The 14,088-nt window shown below is 43.0% G+C and overlaps 1 protein-coding gene across 1 annotated transcript in view; it reads right to left on the reverse strand.

Moving 5' to 3' along the window:
- The window catches only part of HECW1 (HECT, C2 and WW domain containing E3 ubiquitin protein ligase 1), a 186,924-nt gene that overhangs the window by 4,793 nt on the left and 168,043 nt on the right, over window positions 1–14,088 (reverse strand). The window contains exons 23-26 of the mRNA XM_054991627.1: window positions 8,933–9,031; window positions 5,784–5,913; window positions 3,492–3,638; window positions 1,487–1,601 (exon numbers count right to left, since the gene is read on the reverse strand). Of these exons, the coding sequence (XP_054847602.1) occupies window positions 1,487–1,601; window positions 3,492–3,638; window positions 5,784–5,913; window positions 8,933–9,031 (491 nt within the window). The remainder of the gene's footprint in view (window positions 1–1,486; window positions 1,602–3,491; window positions 3,639–5,783; window positions 5,914–8,932; window positions 9,032–14,088) is intronic.

The raw sequence follows: 14,088 nt of genomic DNA on the forward strand, positions 1-14,088 counted from the left end.
TCAAATTTTCTACCCATGGAAAGTACTTTCCACATTAATTGGCCTGCTGTGGAATCCCTGGGGTCTTTCATGGAACTCCTGAATGTTGCAAAGTTATCTAGCTAGGCCTACTGGGGGCTCACTATCATTCTGTGTGAACTGAGATTGCATCTTATTATCTCCTCAACACACATTTTACAGCAAGATTAGTAACGGTGGGCAAACTACCTTTTGGGGAACTTGTCTGCCAATACCAGAAGAAAGAGGGAGGGGGAGAGAAATGGTGTGAAAAGGAACGCTGGGATAGCTTATTCCTCAATGCTCTATGACAGTCTATAAAGAGAATGAATCAAAAATATTATTTGGAACATTTGAATATCTGATTGAAAGTTCGCAAGCCTGTTAAGTCATCTGCTGTCAGCCACCCTTCCAACATTTTTACTTGCGATTATAAGGAGAACAAACTTGTCTTTTTCCATAATGAAATATGAAATTGTGGGTCTAAAAACCCATGAACAGTTATAAGCTCTGCATTTCTGGCTGTCCTGCATCCTATGACTAGGTCAGACATGCAATAGCAGCAGCAAATCTCCTCCAGCTTCTTCTATTAGATTTGAACATGGGCATGTCTGGGCTTTACCAGAGCTCTTTTTCAGCTGGAACGTGGTGGAACGGAGTTCCGGCACCTCTTGAAAATGGTCACATGGCTGGTGGCCCCACCCCCTGATCTCTAGACAGAGGGGAGTTTAGATTGCCCTCTGCGCCGCTGGTGTGGAGGGCAATCTAAACTCCCCTCTGTCCGGAGATCAGGGGGCGGGGCCACCAGCCATGTGACCATTTTCTCCTAGGGCAATTTAAACTTTAAAAAACTCCCCCCTTGTTCCAGCTGACCCAAAGTGACGTCATTGTGCAGTCCTGGGAGCGTGCGCGCACTTTGCACACCCACATGTGGTACCAGGGGCACCACTTCTCGCCAAGAGTTGCCCCCTCTGCTGGCAACCCACTGAGTTCCACCACCTCTTTTCCCAGAAAAAAAGCCCTGGTCTTTACCATAGAGATCTGGGGAATTCCTAAAGCGTTGGGGGTTGTGGAGGAAGGGTCACAGTGTCCACAATGCTTCCCCTTTGCAAGTTCTTCCCCCAAAAGCTTCCCAGCAGCTGCTCAGATTTGCAGCTGTGGGCCTGGCAACCCTATCACATGTGACCAGGAGATATAGCAGTACGCGGGATTGCGACTGCAGAGATTTTTGCAATTATTGCAGGTCTGCAGAGGGTTTCTGATGATGACTATGGGATGGGAATCACTACAGTTCTGTGTCCCAGGACACACAACATACCACCTCCGTAGTCCTTAGAGTGATTCTCAGCAGTACACTAGCTTACTTTTCTCTAGGCCGAATCATTTTTAGATAGCCTCTTGTTAAGAACTCAGTGAGTATTACCATCAAGAAGGTAACACGGATGTATTGAAATGGAAGATGGTAAGGAAAAGCAACTAGATAGTTTACCACCCCGATATTCTGTGTTGTTGCGCCAGTCGTTGAGGTCTATTTCCGCAGTGCCAGCGATAACCAATTCTAGCTCCCTGGCATCGAAAACAGAGACAAGCCTTGAGTCTACAACCTGAAAGACAAACCATAGTTTTAGTGCTTTTTGTAGCTATCCTTAAAACACCTGAACTGTAAAAGAGAAACACAGCAGATGGCGGCTATTATGCAGATGGTGGCTTGTTTGGGAGAAGGCTTGTAGTCAGTGCCACTCTTTATGGTATGTATCATCTATTTGTGGGATGTGTTATCCTGTTCCTACTGTATTGTTTTTTACTTCTGTAATTCCATTTTCTGCAGCACATGCTATATCATGTCTGGAACACCTTTGCATTATTTCTAATTTTTGTAATCCTATTCCTAGTGCATTGTTTATTAGATAGTGTGTACCATTTGGCTACATTTTTTACACCATGTAATCCATCTTAAGTGTCATTGAGAAAGGTGGGCTATAAATAAAGAATATACATGAATTAATATCTGCCAATTGGCTTCTAAACATGATGGGCTTGAACAAAGTCCTGTGCATGCAAGGCTATGCAAAGTTTTCAGTCACACAGATTCATTTATCAGATTCTGTGTTAATTCTGATAAGATGGCACACTTTCTTACCATCAAAAGTTGTTTCCATAAAAGCATCATCTTAATTATTCGGTATCTTTTGGCACACATCAACAAATGCCTCTTATTGATCATTAGAGTGGTAGCTAGATCCAGCATGAATTATTTCTTTTTTTGGTATAAACCGTGCTGACACACAAAAATTGGTATGATTGAAACATAAGGGGAAAAATACACTCAGCCAAGAAAGGAGATTTGTGCATCAAAGTAAATTTACACTTGGATCGTAACCTCTGCGATGTTCATCTAAGCATCACAGAACTGGCAGCTTTTGATACTCTCTTCAATGCAGCTCTATATCCCCATCTAGGGCCACTCTTATTGTCCACAACTAATTGTGCTCTAAACAAAAAGGCACAGCCTATGGGGGAAGAAGAAAACTCTATATCCTTATTGCAAAACTGTAAATTTTAAATTTTTAAATTTTAAAGTGCTCATGTGCTTGACAGCATAAACTATAACAGGTCAGTGTTCAATCCTCCATAGACAATATTCAATATGTCATGGAGTATTTAACCAATACATAGATACAGTCATTAAATAATGAACAAGAAAATCACTGAACACTACTGGTCTGTACACAGAATGAGCTTCAGTTTATATAATAGTCCAGTTCCTATTTCCTGTAATAGATTTGTCTTTTTCTCATTGGCAGATGTTGCAAAGTCCTTCCGTTGTTGGGTATCCCCAGGAAGATCGGCAGAATCTCCTCACCTCCAAAATATGGTGTAAATATATAAATAAAGCCTTTGTACCAATCATTTGTGGCTTTTTGAGAAATGATTTCTGTCCAAATGGGTGCCGACATTTTAAAAGATGGTTTCTGTGTGTGTGTGTATACATACACCACACACATATTCAGAGAGAGAGAGACAGAGAGATATTCTGCCACCATACGCTTTCCCTTTTGAACTGAACCCTACTCAGCATACACTGGACAAAAGATCCATTTGCTCCTGAAACTCTATGGTTAACAATAGCTTGCACACCCATTGTGAAAAGTGGCTTGGTATTACTGCACATGTTCAAGCTGCCACTAAGTACCACAGAGTAGCACAGTGGTTCAGCTGCGAATCATCCCTCTACTGGTTCGAATCCCACTAATACCGTGAGTTCAGTAGGTGGCCTTGGGTAAGCCACGCCTCTCAGCCCCAGCTCCCCAGCTGTGTTGTGGGGATAATAATAACGCTAACTTGCTCACCGCTCTGAGTGAGGCATTAATCTGTCTAGAAGAGCGATATATAAGCACAGTTGTTGCTGCTGTTGTTATTTCTCTGTACAGTTTGTTCACTGTCACAGGGATGGCCTTGATGGCCACTACACGGTGCCAAGTTTTGATGCTTACTTCGTAGAAGCCACGGACAAGAGCCTCTGTTTGCTGAACGACGCCCCTTTCCACTCGCCACTTCACCATCCTTTCAATATATTCCTTCTTGTTCTTTTCAGTCACCTGTGTATTGGCACCTCCAGACTTCAACTCTCTTTCTGTTACCTAGCAAACAAACAGATAAATCAAAAGTACATGCTGGGAAGCAACAGGAAGATTTTCAATATTCAGACACTGAGCAAAGAACCAGGGGGTCTGAGGGAGGGTTAATACCCTTTTTTGGTTAATACTTGTATAATCGTGTATGTCAAGCTTTAAAGTATTTTTTTCCCATTTGATATGATACAGTTTTCCAATAGAGATCTGTTGGTTACCAGAGTGGGTCAATGGACAGAGGGGAAAAACAATCTGGACAGGGGAGATCTAAATTCCGATCCCCTCTCCGCTACGATGCTCACTAGTAATGGAATCCTCTGCAGAATTATTCTAGTCTAAGCCCATCAATTTCCGTGCATTTCAAATGGAGTAACTCTGCACAGGATTGCACCGAGGTGACCTGGAGACCTCCCCGACCTCCCTGGGTGGTTGTGAGAATAAACGGGATCATCCCCATATACACCACCCTGAGTGCACTGGAGAAAGAAATGGTTACAAATAGGCTAACTAAATACAGGTAGTAATCCAGTGTTACATAAATCGAAAGATGGTGGTGGAAAGTGCTGACAAGTCGCAGCTGAGGGATGGCAACCCTGTAGGGTTTTCAAAGCTAGAGATGAACAGAGATGGTCAGCCATTGCCTGCCTTTGACTTCCTAATCCTATCGAAGTACTAAAAAGGGTCAATCCTGCTTGGCTTCTGAGAGCTGATAAAATTGGGCTAGTCTAGGCCATCCGGGTCATAAATCCAATAGATCGTATTAAACCATGCAAGCGTTCCAGTTCCAAATATATTTAATAGTATCTTTCATAAAACTGAGGTCCTTGCATGTATAAAAAGGACAGTTGCCTGATGATAAATTTTATTTAAAAGAATTTAGTTTGATAGTCACACATACAGATAATCAACACAGTAGCATATAGAACACTTTTAGTGCAATTAGAGGGAAATGTTATATGCAGGGCTTTTTTTCAGGGGGAACGTGGGGGAACGAAGTTCCAGAACCTCTTGAAAATGGTCACATGGCTGGTGGCCCCGCCCCCTGATCTCCAGACAGAGGGGAGTTGAGATTGCCCTCCGCGCCGCTGAGCGGCGCAGAGGTCAATCTCAACTCCCCTCTGTCTGGAGATCAGGGGGCGGGGCCACCAGCCATGTGACCATTTTCTCTGAGGGCAACCCACTGAGTTCCACCACCTCTTTTCCCAGAAAAAAAGCCCTGGTTATACGGTACAGCTTTCAAACTGTCAAGCAGTACCAAGGTACAGAGATATATTTTCAATCGCCTCTGTCTCTGAATGTGTTTGTCTCTCTGAATCTGCTTGAAGGATCCACTTGACTTTGGCCTCTCATTGCCTGAGGGCCACTGTGGTTTACTAGAGCATATGCTGGATTTGGACTGAGAAGCAGGGTTGGTTCTCTACCCAAGTCACCTAAGTTCTCTACCCAATTCATGATGAGGAGGGTGTTGAAGTTCTGCAAGAGGTCAGTTCACTCCCAGTCACCAGTGGCATGAGAAGTGATGGGCATCATCAACTCCTGGGCAACGCTGCAGGGGCTTGGCTTGCACCCAGCTGGCAGCAGTGCAGACCCAGTCGGAAATGGGTATACCTTGCTGGGGTGATAAAATAGCTTGAACTGCTGAAAAGAGCTGGGTTTTAGCTTGCTCATCTCTGAAGCTCAATGGGTGACAGTGGGCTTTCCCTCAACCAACGTACTTCATAACGGAGGATAAAGAGGGGGCTAACTCCCAAGTATGCCACTTGGAATTCACTAGAGAATAGCCAAGAGACAAATAATCTGTTTTCTCCCTCAACTATTGCTGTCCAGGATGAGACAAGTTTAAGTCTGACTGGTAAGCATGTCCATTTTTGCCTCCTCTCTCTTATTTCCTTGAGTTTTCAATACTGGAATCTCTTCTGTGGCACAGTCACCTTTTGGGGTCTCATAAGCCTCTCATTCTTCACCTCCTTGCTAATTTTTTTCCTCAGTTCAGGCAATCTGCTTAGCTCCCCCACCCCTCCATTCTTACCATCTGTTCCCCTCTTGCACGCTACACATTCCATCAACATCTCAGTTTTATTAGTAGATTACAGGGCTTTCCCAGTTTCTGTTTCAACTTCGTTTTCCAGCTCTTCCCTTTATATGCACATCTACCTGTCCAAACACTTCCTCATTGACTGTGAAAGTGAGGTCCAGGATATCAGTGATGTTGTTGTCTTTCATCCACTGTAAACTTTGATGAAACTCTTCATCCAGGTACTCCAAATCACTTAGGTCACATGGCCTGATTGCACAAAGAACACAGTATATATAATCACAACTCTGATCATTCATAGTCTGTCATTCACATTCAAAGGCTAGCATGTGTACAGGTGCCCCCTGGCTGCCTAGAAAATAGGCCGGTTTTCAGCCAGGAGCCATTGCAACTGAAGAGAACCTTCATGTTCAGAGGCTGTATATCTCAGAGCCAAGCTACAAGAGACGAATTACACAAGGAGGAGCACGTGAAGGGTGTCGCAATGTTATCTGGGAAGCTGAGTTTTAAAAGAGATCGGAAGGCTTCCTCAATTTCCCCCTCTCTACAGAGCCAGGGAAGATCTGCTCAGAGGGTTTGTTAATTTCCTCATCGCCCCTTAGCAGGGGAGGTGAAACTGACAGAGCCTTCAGGAGGCAAAAAGGAAATTATAAAGCCTCTGAACAGTGATCTTCTCTGGCTCTGTAAAGAGGGGAAATTGACAAAGCCTTCCCATCTCTTTTAAAACTCAGCTTCCCAGCTAACATTGTGACTCCCTTCACCTGCTCCTCCTCGTGTAATTCGTCTCTTGTAGCTTGGCTCATAGAATGCCTGATAATGGTAATAAGAAGCATGAGAGATTGGTTACTTTCATCCCATGCTTGTGAGCTTCCCAAAGGCACCTAGATGGTCATTGTCTGAAACTAGATGCTGGACCTTTGGGTTTGATCCAACAAAGCTCTTCTTACATTTTAACCACAGCGACAGATGGAATGCTAGCTTCTGGTGGGTAGCCGTGTTGGTTTGCAGTAGAAAAGCAAGATTCAGGCCCAGTTGCAGCTTAAAGACCAACTGGATTTTCAGGATATGATCTTTTGAAAGTCAGAGTTCCCTTTGTCAGGTACAAGGAGACAGAATGCTGTGAATACACACAGAATATTTCCTGTCATTCACTGACAAACAGGTAAGCTCTACTTAAACTCATGGTAAACTCTACTTAAACTCATGGATTTAATCCTGGCTAAAACTGTCTTGGTTCTTCTTGGTTCATTTACCTATATAAAGCCCTATTATTGATTTTACTCAAAAATATTTATTCTCTGTTTCTACCCCACACTGAGAGACAAGACAATCTTTCCTTTAACAAGGACAAATTGAAAGCATTTTCATGAAGCATGTACAATGCAGATATTATAGTTTGAGCACTTTGATCAGTCAAAGATGTGCGTTTTCAAAAGTTATTGCTAAAGAAGCTGCTTCAGATTTATCCCGAGACAGTGGATTGGATCCATCTACCTTTTCTGTGGGGGAAAAGGAGGGGAGAGGTCTTCTTTGATCACCAAAAGGGCTAGGCTGAGAATGTACTACCGCATGTACTACTGGCTGTAGTATTAAAAGGAACTGGGTGAGAAAGAGTGAAAAAGCTGGCTGGATTCAACTTGGCATCCCAAATGTCACAAGTACTCTTAGTTCCTACTCATCAAGTCTAATTTAATTTGTTCCACTGAAAGTGGGGCCTAGTGAGAAGAGATGCTGTGTGACCTGTGATCAGACCTTCCCAGTAGTTTATAAAGTCAAACAGCCGCCGCCTGTGGCTTCAGTTTGGATTAGGGGTGCTGCCATGCTGAGGGTAACAGTCCATCCCTGCGCAGGTTCTCAAGTTTAAACTGCTTCCCTGCACTGTTATTAATCATGGGAAGGATGGGCAAAGAGACTCATATTTATCCTTCTAAGGAGGGCAAGGGTGTTTTGATTGGCGAAACCTTGAGGGGGTAGAAGAATTACTTCTCCTGCATGGGCCTCAAACCAGAATTGAATTGAATTGCAGGGACTTGGCTTGCTCTGGCCATTGGCAGTTGGACCAGTGTTGCTGCTGGCCAGGTCAAAACCTTGGGGGCCTGGGTCAGACCCAGCACGGGAGGCGTCAATGGGTGAACCCTGCTCAAGTTGACAAAATACCTTAAACTGGCTCTGGGACGTCACATGCTGTTCCTTGTGAAAGGGTTGCAGTAGATATACCAGGCCTCTTGAAGCCTGTCTCGTTGTCTGCCAGCAGCACCTCAGGCACGTAGGGAGGAATATGTGCCACTACTATTACACTTCTTCAGATAAAAACTGTAAGTAACATGGTGGGTACTGCAGCATTTTGCAAAAACTCTTAAGCGTTTTGCAAAAAAAAAATAAATCATAGATTTTTTGCATAATGCTAGAGCCTCCACCTTTTCATGTTTGGTTTTTACTGTAAGTGACGTAAGCATACCAGCTCAATGCTGGCGCACCAGGCCTTATCCCCATTTCCTCTGGGGGTTGCCAGCTACGGCCTGGCAGCCTAGCCTGGGTTGCAGTGTCAGCCCCGGTGTACATGATTCATTTTACTATACTCATGGCAAGATGTCTGGCAAGACCACTTGCTGCTAAAGTTGACTGTTGCAGATGTTGATATGCATTGTGCGGTGTAAAAGGAATTTAACAAAAAACCCATTGCAACATTTTTGCTGCCCCTCCCCAAGTTCCAGAAATTCCTTATCCCATGAGTCATGACTTTGTAGAAGCTATCAGTTTGAAGGAGAAGCATAAAAACACAGATGACTAGAGAGCATCCATTATTTCACCATTTGGAATCTGAACTATACAGCTAACAGAGAAAAGCCTCCTTCTCAGGAGTATAAAGCAATCACTGTAATTGCTTACCGGACAAAAAGATCACATGAAATAATCATGAAAGTCTTCAGGTGGATTCCTGAGGTGGCAAGGTACAATTCAACATGCTAAATACATGTGATGAGCTTTCGAAATGAACAATTATGTCACGGGAACACACGAAACTCCCTGTGATGAGTATCTTATGGACCCAACCTATGTCTACATGTGTTCAATGGGCAGTAAGTCCCATAGTGTTGCTTCTAGGTAAGTTAGGCATAAAATGGCAGCCTTATCATATACAATTATGGCAGCATAGATGAAAATAACCTTTAAGGGGCCTTTAAAGACAATCCCTTCCTTCTCAAAAGCAGAAAAGTTCTACATCAAACCAACAGAAAACTCTGTGTTATGAGATGCAAATACTCACAGCCTTAACAGTGCTTTGTAGAACGGCCTTGTGAAGAAAGCATCTAGCAGGTACTGATGAATAAGGGCCAAGCCAAGGATGCGACCACTAAACCGGAACCTGGCACAGAAAAATAAGAAATCAGGGATGTGTAACTCTCTCGACAAGGGCATCCTCTGCTCTTTTGTCCATTTCCTATTTAGTTTAGGGATTCCCCCCCCCTTTCCTTCTGAGCAACCAGCGAGTGTTTTCCAAGGAGCAAATGCTTCATGACAAGAGGAATCGGGCCCAGAAGAACAACACGCTTTATTAGTGAGGAGGTGAGTGGCTCAGGTTGATTTTTTTTGGGGGGGGGAGGCTTAAAAAGAATACAGGTCACATATATGATCTACACAGAAGATCCTGTTCCTACACAGGTCTTTACTACCAACATTGGGGATGTGTCCTGTGGACGATTTCTGCCAAACGGAGGCAATTTTCACTGTTTCCTTCCTCCCATGGCAGGTCTGTGACCCCCCCCCCAATGCTGCTCTTGAAGGTCTCCTGTTCCCTGGCAGCAGCATCTCAGGGGGAATTTTGGTCTGCAGAGGGGGCCGGGAAAAAGAGAAACTTGTGCTCCACCGATAGAAATCCTTCCATCATCAGGTATTTTCAGTGGGATCCAAGCCAAACAATTCAGACAAATCCCAGCCCTAGGTTTGCTTCACAATTCATTCATTTATATAAAATATTTATACTGTCCTTTCCCAAATTAATATTCACCTATAATGGCTGGCAATCAAAGGATAAAAAAAATCCACATAAAAATAATCAATTCGTTCTCACCGATCCTCATCTAGCAGCAGAGCAACACAAAAGCCAGAACACCATCATAACTGAATTTATTAAAGTAATACTTACATGGGGGCAGGGGAGTCGTTTGCAAGAGAGAATCAGTGGCCAAGAAAGAACTGAAACAGAACTCAGTAATTCTTTCCTAAAAATGACCCTCCCCTTTGGCTGGGTTTTTTATTTTTTTACTGTGTTTTATATGGCCAAGCTTCCAGGCAAGATGGGAAAAGATGATTTGCATATGAAAGGATCTTCATCATGTTCTTTCCTCTAACTGAGGGCCAAGCTAGAGGTGGCGAATTACACTTGAATGTCAAGTGAACAGATTCATGTGTATTCCTCCCTGTTCACTTGCACTCCACTTGCACTCCACTCAATCGAGTGGAGCACAAGTGAATGGCAAGTGAACAGGAAGGAATATACGTGAATCTGTTCACTTGCCATTCAAGTGTAATTCATCACTTCTAGCTTGGTCCTGTATCTCCTTTGCAAATGACCATTGCATTCACGTTAACAGGTAGGTGCCTGTTTGGGAACCACGTTTGCCAACATACTGTATAGTTCTGCCCTTAGTTTTGTGAGACTCCCATTCAAAGATTATGTCCACTACACAGAAGGTAAGCAAGGCACACTTAGGACATGGTGGTATAATCCTACCCCCTATTTTGCAAACATATAAAGGCAGATATACCCATACATCATTGGACCACTTTGTATTTATTGATTTGCTTCATTTATATCCTTTCTCCCCCACCCATGGGGACATAAAGCAGCATACATTGTTCTCCTCTCCTACATTTATCTTCACAACAACCCTATGAGGTATGTTAGGCTGAGAGTGTGTTATTGGCCCAAGGTCACCCAGTGAGCTTTCCTGGCAAAATGGAGATTTGAACCGGGTTCCTGCAGATCCACTACACCACACTGGCTGTTCATGACTGGCAATGGAATGTATGAACCTAATACAATGTATTTAAACAAGATAATTCAGTTTGTGGCATTAGATCTGTGATAGTTCAAATCACACATGCAAGTTATCACTTGTGAATTTTAATATAAGTATCCCTCTCTATTTGGACAACTTTCTATTTTTTAAAAAAAATTATTATAATAATGCTTACAAATACAAATAGTTACAAAGCTTTTAAAGATATCAATTCAAAGATATTAATAGATAAATGTTCATAGTAAGATATTCTTAGTATAATGCACAAGATTTCTTTCTAGTTGGTAATCTAAGAAATGTTTCACAAAATGGTAATCAAACTTTGATCATAAACTTGAACTTAAAAATAATGAGAGAAAAGGCAATAATATGTAACTATCATTAGATCACTGAAAGTTTACTAGAACAAACCCTCCTTCCCTCCCCCTCCCCCTTTCCCCCTAAAGATAGTTAACAACCATAAGTTCTACTGTCTTTCCAATCCCCTTTCCCCCTTTCCCCTCCCCAACATACAGACACTCCTGAACTCAGTGAAAAATTTTGTCCTGAGCATTGAGAACAATCAGCTAATTCAAACGAACTGGTATTTTACTTGGCACAGATCCGCATGGTCTGGTCTCCTATGCATATGTGCAATCTCGCTGGTGCTAATTCAATCCCCGAGAATGTGCTTAAGATGTTCCGGTGGCTATTAACAGGTGAATGGTTCTATGACCCTTACGGGGGTTCTCTTCCCAGTGACAAAAAGCAACCGCTGAGGGTGTTTGAAAAACAACTTCACTTGGGTTGCAAAACGATGCATTGTAAAAAATAAATAAATCAGGAAACACAGAAGGGTAAAGTTTAGATTGACTTGCACAAGTAGAACCATAGAGGGATTTAGCCCTATTCCACTTGTGCAAGATCTTCTGCAACACCTAGCACTTTCTTATATCTTAATAGAGCTCAGAAATTGCTTGTATAATAAATGAACGGGATAAAGGGTCAGAATGTGACATGGTAACCTTAGGATGAGACGTCAGAGTGCTGTTTTTGCACACTTCCTCTTGTACAAAGACCCTTGATCATGCAGACATTTTCTGGTGAATCCAAGCCAAATGCTGAGAGTAACAATCCTTCAGTTTTGTATTTGCAATAGATGCATAAAATGGGAGGAAAATCCCCCATTTTACAGATAAGGCCAAAATGCTGATTAAAGAGAAAAGATAGGCACAGAAGTCACAAGAATTTTAAGGGCAGGTAAGAACTCAGATGCCTGATTTGCAAGTGGCAAGAATACAGTGACGCTCCCATTCAGGGCACATTTCGAGGGGGAATGCACAGGAACGCAGTTCTGGCAGTTCCCCAAAGAGGTCACATGTCAGGTGGCCCCGCCCACCTGACTCTCAGCAATTTTGGCCCCTTTTCAGCCTGGATTGGGGCCGAAACGGCCTGGATCGGGCCTCTGATGGGTGGTGGATCGCTCTCCCGCTCATCAGCGGCCCAATCCTGACCATTTTGGGCCCCTTTTCAGCCATTTTGGGCCCAATTTCGGCCCTGAATGGCCAGGATTGGGTTCAAAACAGCCAGAATAGGTGATGTCAGGGGGTGTGGCATATGCAAATCAGTTATACTAATGACACACTTCCAGTGATGGCAAGAGGCGTGGCATATTCTAATGAGTTATGCTGATGAGTTCCTCCGGCTCTTTTTCTACGAAATGACCTGTGCTCCCATTTATTCTTATGGTGCATATGCAGAAGAATTTCTCAGTAAATTGGGCTTGTTATCTTGATAACTGTTGAATGGATAACCTCCTAATCCTCCCTAATTGATGGCTCCAAAGCAATTTTCTTCTTCATTATAAGTAATGCTCATGTACCAGGAGTTTTTGCATATTGAAATGTCTTGCCTATTAAAATTGTTACAGCCCTTCTACACTCAAAATAATAACTCTACAACTGCAGCTGCTTGTAGCAGATGCATTTCTGCTTAAGGTAAATTAATTGTTTCTATTAACTTAATAAGATTTAGCTCTTTAAAAAGGCACAGTTGCAAGTATAGTTGGGAAACATAAGACCTAAATTCGTTGAAAAGGTATGCAATGAGTTACGGATGTCTCTGTAACTGGGCTGTAATGAGATCAAATTATATACTCTGTCTGTATTTGATGGAATGTTTTTTGTAACGAAATACACAAAAGCAGATAATAAAAACCGCCTACCAAGCATAGTCTTTTCATTTAAAGATTAAGTTGTTTTAGGAAACTATAGGGGGACAATATGCTTATCATAAAACAAGAGTGGGTATAAGTATGGTTGGTTACCAACATTTTTCCTAAAAAGCATCCTAGGGCTCCATACATTCCCGAAGCTACAAGGGAGCTGCTGTAAACTGGCTGCTTCCAGACCGCTACCAGATTGAAGGCAGAAAGGTTGCTTCTCATTGTAGTTCTTAGGCTGGAAAAATGCTGGCAGCAACTGCATTTGATCTACTGATGTGATTAACAGTAAAATCTTAAGCGGAGTTACCTCCTAAGTCCATTGAAGTCAATGGGCTTAGAAGGGTGTAGCTCTGTAGGACGGCACGGTGAGTCGCTTTAAACGGTATCAGGGATGGGGAGGGGCCCTGCTCCTTTAGATCATGTGTGAGTGGGGAAGTATAGGGTGACAGCTGCACTTTCACACTGGGAAGGGTTTTTTCCTGCAGAGCTTTTCTGCTGCTGTAAAATAAATGAAGCCCTGCAAGGGAGACCTTCGGGACCGCCTCTCCCCATATGTTCCCCGGAGGCCGCTTTGATCAGCTAATAAGCATCTGCTGATGGTCCCTGGCCCCAGGGAGGTCCGCCTGGCCTCTACCACAGCCAGGGCCTTTTCAGCCCTGGCTCCGACCTGGTGGAACTCTCGGTCTGAGGAGACTAGGGCCCGGCGAGATTTGTTATCTTTCCGCTGGGCCTGCAAGACGGAGATGTTCCACCAGGCTTTTGGTGGGGGCTAGGCTGTCCTCTTGCCGACCATACCATCGAAGAACGTCCACCACCCATGCAGGAGCTCACAAAGTCGGATTCAGGGCATTTTGTAAGACCCAGGCCCTGCATTTAAAATACTGAATTTTAATATTTATATCCGCCACTGAGAAATTTTATTGTATATGGAAAAATGTTTTAAGTGTTTTAAATGTTTTAATTGTTTATTTATGATGTTTTATTGTTTTAAATTGTATGATGTAAATTGTTGGTTGTTACACCGTCCTGAGCCCGTCTGACGGGGAAGGCGGTCGAGAAATGTAATGTAATGTAATAAATAAATAAATAAATAAAGGCGCAACTTTATTTGGGGTTCCATCTTAAAACAAGAGTCCTTGACTTAAATCTTTTTTTCGCTTGCTTGCTTGCTTTTTTAAAAGAAAAAAATGATTGAAA

Source organism: Eublepharis macularius, chromosome 11 (assembly GCF_028583425.1).
Source record: "Eublepharis macularius isolate TG4126 chromosome 11, MPM_Emac_v1.0, whole genome shotgun sequence".
In the NCBI taxonomy this organism is placed as follows: domain Eukaryota; kingdom Metazoa; phylum Chordata; class Lepidosauria; order Squamata; family Eublepharidae; genus Eublepharis; species Eublepharis macularius.